Source organism: Mustela nigripes, chromosome 7 (genome assembly GCF_022355385.1).
Source record: "Mustela nigripes isolate SB6536 chromosome 7, MUSNIG.SB6536, whole genome shotgun sequence".
NCBI lineage: Eukaryota > Metazoa > Chordata > Mammalia > Carnivora > Mustelidae > Mustela > Mustela nigripes.
Genome location: NC_081563.1, coordinates 3,262,175 through 3,273,013, shown reverse-complemented (window position 1 = coordinate 3,273,013; position 10,839 = coordinate 3,262,175). Strand labels below are relative to the sequence as shown.

General features: G+C 54.7%; 1 protein-coding gene across 1 annotated transcript; it reads right to left on the bottom strand.

Moving 5' to 3' along the window:
• Nucleotides 1-3,403: 3,403 nt before the first annotated feature.
• On the bottom strand, nucleotides 3,404-5,181 carry SOX11 (SRY-box transcription factor 11). Its single transcript, XM_059407526.1, has one exon. It carries the CDS (start codon nucleotides 5,094-5,096, stop codon nucleotides 3,726-3,728), a length of 1,371 nt encoding a protein of 456 aa, XP_059263509.1. The 5' UTR covers nucleotides 5,097-5,181; the 3' UTR covers nucleotides 3,404-3,725.
• Nucleotides 5,182-10,839: the final 5,658 nt, after the last annotated feature.

The window sequence follows — 10,839 nt, the reverse complement described above, 5'->3', positions numbered from 1 at the left end:
GTTAAATAGCGTTAAGTCTTTTGTACCCCAAACGGAAAAAAATTAAAAAAAAAAAAAAAAAAAAAACACTCACACAAAAAAAAAAAAAAAAAAAAAAAAAAAAAAAAAAAGTCCAAGATTTATCTATGATTAAAACATAAAGCACATGCAAAGTTTTCCGATTTTCGAAATACATAGACTCAGTCTTAGAAATGGGTTTGTGTTTTCAACAAGTTTCAGAAGCGCAGCAGAGGGCCGCCACGGAAAACCACCAGCACAGAGAGTCGTCAATTGTAAACCGCTGGTTCGATTATTCGTGGCTGAAATAAGTGTCCGCCCAACAGCTGCATTAGTCTATCATTTTGAGAGGGAAAAACAAACAAACAAACCAACGGTAAACAACTCCAGAAACCCAGTTCTACATTGAGAACCTTGTTCACAACACCAGCCCTTTCTTTCCCAAGTGGACGACCGAAATCGGTCGCTTCACGGAAGGGAGAAGCCGCGGAAGCCGCCCCATCGTCTGCAGCGCCAGCGGGTCGGCCTCGCATCCCCGGGCCGGGGGCTGGCGGCGCCCCGGGGCCTGCGGGCGGCCGGCGGAGGCCGCAGCTCGCCGCGCGGGGGGGACGGCGCCGACGGGAAGCGGGACGCGCGCCAGGAAGGGTGCGGGGCCGCCCCGGCCTAGCCGGCCCCGGGGCCGCGCGGACGCACGCGTTCGGTGTCGCCGAATCCCGGTAAAAATGGAGGCCGAACGTCGGTCAGTCGCGGCAGCAGGGTCCCGAGAGGGCGGTGGGGGTCCCGCACCGCGTCCCCAGGAGCCGCCGAGACCCTCCCCCACGGCGGGCGCCGCGGCCCGGAGGTGGAGGTGGGGCGGGAGAGCGGGCGCGCCGGGCCCCGCACGGCCTCCCCGCCTCCCTCGGCGCGGCGCCCTGGGGAAGGGGGGCGGGCGGCACGGGGCGGGGGCGCCGGGGCCCGGGCCGGGGCCGGGGCCTGCCGCGAGCGCTCGGGCTCGGGCCGGGTCTGGGAAGGGACAGCCGAGAAAGAGGGGGAGGGGGAGGGCCGGGCCCACGGCCCCGGAGCGCGCGCGGGACGGGATCCCGAGGAGGCCGCTGGGGAAGGAGCCGCACCGGGAGGACGAACCGCCTTCCCGGACGCTGCCCTGGCGGAGGCGAGTTCCGGGGCGGCCCGGGAGCCGGCGCCGCGGCGCCTCCCCCGCCCACCGCCGACCGCCTGCTCCGTCCCCAGCCGGCGGGCCTCGGGGTGCCAGTGGGGGCGTCCGCGCGCGCCTCCGGGGCCCGCCCGCCGCAGCCTGCGCCCTCGGAGCCCCCGCGGCCCCGCCGACGCCCTGCTGGCCGCAGCTCGGATCGCAGCGACGGTGCCATGTCCCCGCCGTCGCCCCGCGCTCGGTAAGAGACAGCCACCGACGACCTCTCCCCGCCCCCGCGCCCCACAGCATCTAGCTCTGCGCCCACGCGGAGATGCAGCGTTCGAGGGGAGGGAAAAAAAAGAAACAAATCCGAGCTGGGAACGGCTGTCCCCACCCTCTCAGGGCGAGCGGCGGGGATGATCCGAGCGCCTGGAGCGCCGGCTGCCCGAGGGCGGTGGACACGGCGACGCGCCGCCGGGACGCAGCCCCGAGCGGAGAACGCACACCCCCGGCGAGCGCGGGGCACGGACCGCGCGCCGGCACCGGGTCCTCGCCGCGCCCCCCGCCCCGGCCGGTCCCCGAGGCTCTCGGCGCAGCCCGCCCGCCAGGATGGGTGGGGACAGTGGGAGTGGAGGAGGAGGTGAGAAAGGAACTGGAGGTGGGGGGGGGGGGGACGGAAAGGGAAGGCAGAGAGAGAATCCTCCTCCTGGTTCTCAGAAACTAGCCGCGGAAGGCCGAGGAAGAAGTCGGCCTGGCCCTGAACACCTTCCGCCTGACCCCCACCTCCCACCCGCGCACACAACGGGCTCGTCCCTGCGCTCCGACAACCGGACCTCCAGTTTGACTGCCATAGAGACTAGTGGCGATGCGAGTTTCTATCAGTGCCAGCTGATTTATTAAAATTGTCAAGATACAGACTTCCAGCACCAAAAAAAGACAAAACAAAAACAAAAACAACCCAAGAAAACAAAACAAAAAGAACAAAAACAAACAAACAAAAACCAAAAATAAAAAAAAAAACCGCGATGATGTCGACAGTGCATTGAGTCTGCTTTGCCACCATTTGCTACAAAATATGCAGATGGTCTGTACTTTATTTAGATTATATTGCACAAAATGAGAAACTTTTTAAACTATGTGCCTTTTTTTTTCTTTTTTTCTTTTTTGCTAAAAATCGAGAATCCAGTTTCAAACCTTCCATCTGGGGCCCCATCCACATATCACAGCGTATGAGATACATAAAGTCCTAGTATAGTACAGTACATATACAATCTTTAAACTAAGATAACAGCTCTGAGGTCTATATCACCATTTTCAATAAATCTTTACCTACAAATATTGAACAAATCTCTACTATAGCTGTACAAAAAAAAAGTTTGTTTGTTTTTTTTTTTTAACCACAAGGCCTTTAGATGCAAGGATTATTTAAAAATTTTAATCCTTTTAAACCAGGACATCACGTACCAACATACTTGCATGCTAAAAAAAAAAAAACAGAGAAAAAAAAAAGAAATCAAAAGGGAAGAAGTGCCTGAAAGTCTTACTGAAAAAACACAGCAAGAATGTTCCCTTTTCACTGTACAAAAATACGCCTGAAAATATATTAATTTTTAAAAAAGACTGAGGTCTGTTATGTATCAAAAATGTTTCAATACCTTTTGTACTGAGGTCTAGGCTGTCTGGTATTCAATCAAGGAGGTATAAGGGAACAAGTTACAAAAAAAAAGTTGGCAAGTAGAAATCACATTTGTAAAACCATAAACAATTTGATCTGAAAAGTAAACTCTGATCTTAAGTCAGTTCACAGTTTTTTTTTGTTTTTTTTTTTTGTTTTTTTTTTTTTTGTTTTTTTTTGTGAGCGTTTGTACAGTCTGCATTTTTTCAAGCTCCCTGCAGTTTTGTTAAGTATCGGATGCATAGAAGACATCAGTTTTCTCCCTCCAAAAAAATAAAATAAAATAAAAAAGTTGCAATGGTCCCTTTTTTGTTTTTGTGTTTGTTTTTTTTTTAAAAAAATCACCAGTTCTTTAAGATCTCTTAAGAAAAAAAAAAAAAAGAAAAGAAAAGAAAGAAATCTCCAACCAACTCCCTAGCGTAACGGTTGTGCTGCCAAAAGGTCCTCTGCAGACGTCTTCCAGACTTCAAAGACCGACAAGCTTCAAACAGCGCCTTCCGGAGCGGGTCCTCCCTCCCCTCCCCCGCCCTGTCCCCTCCGCCTTTGTTGCAATCACGAATTTCAGGAAAAAGAAGTAGTAATTACAAAAACACATTTGGGGGGAAAAATCACAACTCCAGACTAGGTATGCAACTACCTTGAGACACGATAAAGGAAGGGAGGGGAGCAAAAAAAGGACAGGAAAAAATGTGTTAAAACTACTCATTTCACTTTAACTCCACCAAAATTTTCATCATCTTTTCCAATTTCTTTGTGTCACGACATCATATCAAGCCCAGCGTCGTCTTCTCCCTCCACCCCACCACCACCATCGACACCATCGACACCACCATCATCATCATCATCATGACCACCACGACTTCCTCCCGAGGAACCCTGCTCTGCACCCCGCGGAGAGAAAGAGCGAGAAGCGGGGCGCGCCTCTCAATACGTGAACACCAGGTCGGAGAAGTTCGCCTCCAGCCAGTCCCCCGCGATCATCTCGCTCAGCTCGGGCGTGCAGTAGTCGGGGAACTCGAAGTGGGAGCCCAGGCTGCCCTCGCTGAACGAATCCAAATCCTTATCCACCAGAGACAGGGACAGGTTCCCGGCCGCCGCGCCGCCCCCCAGCTGCTGCTCGCCCGCGCTGTGCGCGCTCTGGGAGAAATTCAAGCTCAGGTCGAACATCAGGTCGTCGGCGTCCTCGCCGCCGCCGCCGCCGCCGCCGCCGCCGCTGCTGGACGAGGACGACGACGAGGTGGAGACGGAGCGCGAGGACGCGGGCGACAGCGCGGGCTGCGCGAGCGGCGGCGGGTGCTGCTTGGTGATGTTCTTGAAGCTGTAGTAGAGGCGGCTGCCGCCCCCGGCGCCCGAGGTCGCGCCGGCCCGCACCTCGTCGTACAGGCTCGCGCCCTCGGGGGACTCGGCCGAGCTGCTCAGCGTGGGGCTGGCGGGCACTTTGGCGACGTTGTAGCGTCTCAGCAGCTGCGGCGGCTGCTGGCCCGGGGGCTGCAGGAGCTGCTGGTGCGGCGGCTCGTCGTCGTCGTCGTCCGCCTCCTGCTTGATCCGCAGCTGCAGCTCGTCGTCGTCCTCGTCGTCCTCGTCGTCCTCGTCCAGGAACACGCACTTGACCGTCTTGCCCGCGCCGCCGCCGCCGCCGCCGCCGCCGCCCGCGCCGCTCACGCGCAGGCTGCCGAGCACGTAGTCGTCGCCCGCGCCGCCCAGGTCCCCGGGCTGGGCCGCCTTGCCCGCGCCGGCCTTGGCGCCGCCGGCCGCGGGGGCCGCGGGGGCCTTGAGCTTGCCGCATTTCTTGCCGGAGCCCTTGGAGGTCTTGGCGCCGCCCGCGCCGCCGCCCGCGCCCGCGCCCCCGCCGCCGCCGCCGCCGCCCGCCGCGCTCTTCTCGGGGCTCTGGCTGGCGCTGGGCTTGGCCGAGGGGTCCATTTTGGGCTTTTTCCGGGGCCGGTACTTGTAGTCGGGGTAGTCGGCCATGTGCTTGAGCCGCAGCCGCTCCGCCTCCCGGATGAACGGGATCTTCTCGCTGTCTTTGAGCATTTTCCACCGCTTGCCCAGCCGCTTGGAGATCTCGGCGTTGTGCATGTCCGGAGACTGCTCCATGATCTTCCTGCGCTCGATCTTGGACCACACCATGAAGGCGTTCATCGGCCGCTTGATGTGGCCCGACGCCGTCTTGCACCAGTCCGGGTCGCTCTCGTCCAGGGCCACCGGGCTGCAAGCCATGAATTCGCCCTCCTCCGTGTCCAGCGCCTCCCGGGGCAGGTTGCTCTCCGCTTCCAAGCTCTCCGCCTGCTGCACCATGATCCGCCGCGGGGCTGGGCGCTCCAACCCGGGCCGCTCGGTCTCGTGCGGAGGTCCCCCTCCCCCTCTCGCCCCTCCACCTTCCCGGGCAAGTTGCAAAGTCCTCGGTACCCCGCGTCCGCGGCGCCCCCCCTCCCCCCCGCCCCCCCTTCCAGGCTGCACACAGCGGCTGCGGCGGTGGCGGCGGCGGCGGCCGCCCGCGCGCGGGAAGCGGCGGCTGCGACGGGAGAGGCGGCGGCGGCCGAGGCAGCCCGGGACCCCTCGCTCTCTCTCGCTCTCTCTCTCTCTCTCTCTCTCTCTCTCGGGCTCGTGGCTCCCGCCGCAAGCGCCGAACCCCGAGCACTCCCAGGCGCGCGCGCTCCTTCTGCAAAAAGTTGAGGGCTCTCTCCCAACTAGTTATCAGGGTGTCATATGGGTGACATCACTCCCCGGGCCGGCCAATGGCTGGCGGCCGGCTCCGCCCAGCTCCCTTTATTAACTCCTCGGCCACGCCCCCTCCCCCGCCCTCGGGGCTGCTTTGCAAAGATGGGGGGTGGGGGAGAGGGGGAGGCACGTCTTGAAAATATGTTATTTTTTAAAAATCCGCATGTGTGCACAGATGCGCCGCTCCCCGGGAGGCTCCGGAGCCGAGCCCTGCACCGCGGCGGACCGGGCGAGTCCGGGCCGGGTCCGGCGCCCCTTTGTGCCGGGTCCCCTGGAGGCCGGTCCGAGGCAGCCGAGCCGGCGCGCCCGCCCTCGCGGAGCACACACTCGGGCGCGCGCGCCGCCGGAGCGGGGAGCCGGAGGTGCCGCCCGGCGCGGCCCCGGGGGTGCAGCTGCTGCCCGGGGCCGCGCGCGCCCGAGCCCGCCGGGGAGCCCCGCGCGCCCCGGCCGACGGAAGGTGGCGCTTTAACACAGCTCCTCGGGGCACGTGGGCTCCCGCCGCGCCTTGCCTTTCTCCCTTCCTCCCCGGCGGAGAGGGGCTTCGTTCTCCCTCCCCTGCCTGCATTTTCTGTTTTGTCCCTTTCCTCCGTCTGTTTTCCCTCTTCCGTGGCGAGCGGAGACGCCGCGGGCCGGTGGGGCCGCGCCTGGCCGCGTGCGTCCCGCCCCAGGCCGGGGCCGGAGTAACGGTCTGTGGGGTTCGGCTGGGGCCGGGTCCTCGCGTCCAGTCCGGCCACTCCGGAGCCCGGTTCTAAACCCGGCCCGGGGCCCGCGAGCTGCCCCACAGCCCCGCCCCTGCGTCTCCGGCCCGCCTCCCCCGCCCCCTCCCGCGACCCCTCCGCCCGCCCCCTCCCCCCTCCCCATTCCCCCCCATTCCCCCTTTTCCTCTTTGTCCCCTCCCCCTCCCGGTCACCGGCGCCCTCCGGAGCGGCGTCATCCTGCAGATCTAGCGAGGAGCAGGCGCGCCTTCCGGGGCGCTCGCTCCTTCGGTTAGCGACCTGGGCCGGGGAGGAAACAAGGTGCACCCCAGCTTTGCAGTCGGGGGACGGCCCGTGTCTGTGCAAAGGAGGGACGGGCCGCTCCTGGAACCGCCGCGCAGAGGTCGGGCGGCCTTACTCAAGCAGCCCCACGCCCGGCCAGCCTGCTGTGCTACTTGGAAACGCGCCTTTCTTTGTGTTTCTTTCTTTAGTCGCTGTTACCCATCTGTGGATATTATGGGGGGAAAATGAAAAGAAAACCGCCGCTTCCTATTCATTGTCTGTCGTCATCACTGGCTTCACAGCCGCCAGCGCTGGGGAGCTGGCAAGTTTGAGGAATTCCCGAGATACTGCCCAGAGTGTTTCACGAGAGAAGTCAGCCGCTGCGGACGAGCCAGATTACCCAGACCCGCTTCCTTTTAGGTTCCCTTCCTGCAGGTAATGCCGCCTTATCGAAGCGTTTCAGCTTCCTGATGTCTTCAACACATAACATGGTACCGCGTTTCCCTGTTTCCCCGGACCCCCGGACGGGTGATACACACACCGCCGCCGCCGCTCCCTCCCCCACCTTTTGCAGCCTGAAGAAAAATGCTGCATTCAGTCCTTGTGACAGAAAGGCCGGTCGTGCCGGCGATTTATTTGTTAGAGCCATCGGAACCAGAGGAATTTATAGCCACGCATACCGGGTGACCTGAAGTCTGGAGAGGCATAAAACCCAAGGCAGTGTGTGAAAATTCATATTCACTCCCACAAGGCAAGCTCTGCTCTGCCTTCCTGGTTCATGTCACACATTCCCCAGCCTTTCCAGCTACTGGGCACACCACAGGAGGGTGGGTGGGTGGAATGGTGGATCTACACTCTTCCCCAACACAGGACAAATCCATACTCTAGCCAGAAGGCTTGAGATAATTGAGCTCAGTTGCATTATTTTCATGCAAACTATTATTTTCCTGCATCTAGTATTTGGACTACAGAATGTCTTTGAAAATCTTCAGCCCATTCAACATTTATTTGCCCTTTTCACTCCATAGCAAAAATCATGTTTAACTTTAGCATGAGAATCAGGGAGGGTATAATCAAGCAGGAAAATAATGGGTTTATTCTCGGAGTGCCATGATCATCTGAAAGGAAATGGAAGCTAATATTTACCCTTTCAGATAAGAAACACAATTTCTGTTCTGAGAAAGATGGGTCATCTTTGGAGAAGAGAAAGAAAGCCAGAGTAACGGGGTTGTTTATTAGTGTGAGAGGGCGTGCGGGATGAGGAGAGGTCAGTGCTGTGACTCGGGGGTCTTTCCATCAACACGGTGCAGAGGTTGGAACGGGTAAAGCAGGCCTGGGGACTTGCACAGCAAGAAGGTCCTGGAGAGGATTCCTCCCTCTCTACTGCATAGACAAGGTCAGAATTTTCAGAAAGGATTGCCTAGATTGCTATTTTGTAACATGATCTACCCCAAGATTCAATGTCCCTGAATTTAGTGAGGATTTGGAGACGGGAAAGGAAGAGACAGCTGAAGAACTCATCTGTATTTTCTTTCTTTCTTCTCTGCCTCCTTCCTTCCTTCCTTCCTTCTTTCTCCGAGTTCTAAGGAAAAGTTTTAAAAGAAAGACATAGGAATGTGTTTGAGACCTTCATGCTTCTTACAGGAGCAGTATAAAAATTAGATGTTTGCAACATCAGCAGTAACCAACTATCTAAAGGAATTTTAAGCTAACAAATGGAAAATGTGGCCCTCTGTAAAGATCCATACATCTCCTGAAAGTCTAATTTAGTAAAATGGAAACTTAGCAGCTATTTTTAAAACAACTGAATGTATATCAGGATTGGGTTAAGGGGTCATCTTTTTTATAGCCAATACATATTTCATTTATGTGTGAATATTTATATATTTATAAGCAAAATATGCAATTTTCCTGCTAACTGTAAAGATCGTTGGAGATATAATTCATGCTCAGAGGCTTAAGATTTAGATTTCATTAGAGCTACACATGACTAATTTTTTGGTTATTATTGTCTTTTACAAATGCATCTTTGCAAAGAAGACCCTTCATTTATAAGAACTATTATGTAAGGGGATAGGCTATTCTACAAAATTTCTCAAAATTGTGAGAACACCATCAGAATACATACGGAATGTTCTTTTCTCCTCTGAACAAGACACGATTCTCTAGGCAAATAATACACTGAAAAGATCACCGGGTAAATATTTGATCATTAAGGGACGCCTGGGTGGCTCAGTTGGTTGGACGACTGCCTTCGGCTCAGGTCATGATCCTGGAGTCCCGGGATCGAGTCCCGCATCGGACTCCCAGCTCCATGGGGAGTCTGCTTCTCTCTCTGACCTTCTCCTCACTCATGCTCTCTCTCACTGTCTCTCTCTCAAGTAAATAAATAAAATATTTTAAAAATATATATATATTTGATCATTAAGTTGAACATATCAGTGTCCGAAGTGCTCGGACTATACGCGTTGCTCCCTCCCTGAAATGATACTGCGCAGGACCGTTCTTCACGTCTCCTCCCTTGGTCTGCTCTCCTGAAATGAGCCCTGTCCCTCCCAGTGCAGTCCACTGTCTGTATCTCCGCCTCAGACCTGGATCCCGAGCTTGATCTGTAGATGTTCTGTCCACCTGGGGTCCCCCCTGTAGGTGTCCTCACACGTGGTAACGCATGTAAACTGAACTCACCTGACTCTCTGGACCTCCTTTTGCCCTATTGTTCCCACAGGGCTTTAAGGGCTTGACATTTTATTCTATCTACCTAGGACTTTCTTTTCACTTGGTCTTTGCATGGTGATCTCCTGCATTGCATTTAGATCCAGGTAAAATGCTGGGAGGGCTTCTAAGCATCTGCTGCCCCTCCCCTCCATACATAGGCTACCAGTGACCGTGGCTTCCTGTTTGGTGCATCAGGACACATTTCAAATTGGCTGAAATAATCATGTTGATCGTCTCATTCATTTAATCTCCGAATCACCCAGCCCAAGACAGAAGCGCACAGGGCAGAGAAACTTTTAAAACATAAAACTGAAACTTTTAAAACGTAATTTTAGATCATGATGAGCACACAAGTTATACACATACAAAGCAGAAATCTAAGTGTCACAAATGGATATCTCTCTTTATTAAGTATAATTCAGGCTACATTCTATTCCATTTCTTTAAACAATATTGCTTTAAAACCACCGAATTTGGGGCACCTGGGTGGTTCAGTGGGTTAAGCCTCTGCCATCGGCTCAGGTCATGATCCCGGGGTCCTGGGATCGAGCCCCGCATCGGGCTCTCTGCTCAGTGGGGAGCCTGCTTCCCTCTCTCTCTGCCTGCCTGCCTCTCTCTCTACTGTGATCTCTCTCTGTCTGTCAAATAAATAAAATCTAAAAAAAAAAAAAAAAAAAAGCACTGAATTTACCTGTTAATGAGACATTATTGAAGTTTGAATAGCAGTGGCTTAGGTGTTCTAAGACTGGAATATTCCACCTTGGGTTGAAAATTCCGGTCCCAGTGCCTGTCCATCCATTTGTCTCTTCCTTCCTCCCCCTTCCCTCCCCTTCCCTCCTCTCCCCTCCCTCCTTCCCTCCCTCCTTTATCTTTAGTGGATGTCATCATAGAGCCCTTGATTTTAAATAATAACAAAAGAATTGCACAAACCTACTGTCTCCAAAATGTATGTTTTATCTTTTTTATTATTCATATGAGCTATGTATTTTTTAAAGAGAATTATTTTTTAGAGTAGTTTTAGGTCCACTGCAAATCTGAGTGAAGTGTGCAGAAAACTCCACTCTATCGCCTGTCCCCACATATTCACAGCCTGTCCCACCGTGGACACACCCTGCCAGAGGGGTAAATTAGCTAAAATCTCTGAACCTGCACTGACACTTCATAACCACCACAGCCTGTAGTTTATATCAGACTCGCTCGTGGTGTTGTGTACTCTGTAGGTTCTGACCAATAGATAATGATACATATCTACCATTATCATATCATACAGATTAGTTGAACTGCTCCGAATAGCATTTGTGCCTAAAAATCATTCCCTATTCCTCCCTCCAGCCTCTGGCAACCACCGATCTTTTTACTGTTTCCATAGATGCTTTTTTTTTTTTTTTTTTTTTCTTTTCCAGAAGGTCTACTAGTTCCAGTGATGAGTGTGTAGCTTTTACAGACTGGCTTCTTTCACTTAGCAATATGTATTTAAGGTTCTTCCAGGTCTTTTCACGGCTTGACAGCTCATCCGTGTGTGTCTGTGCTCAGTAATATTCCGTGGTCCGGACGGACCATAGTGCACTTATCCACTCAACTACTAAAGGGCATCTTGGTCACTTCCAAGTTTTGGCAGTTATGAGTAA

Bases quoted from the DNA above. Each gene is read 5' to 3' on its own strand.
- SOX11 (XM_059407526.1), bottom strand. From the start codon at position 5,096: ATGGTGCAGCAGGCGGAGAGCTTGGAAGCGGAGAGCAACCTGCCCCGG.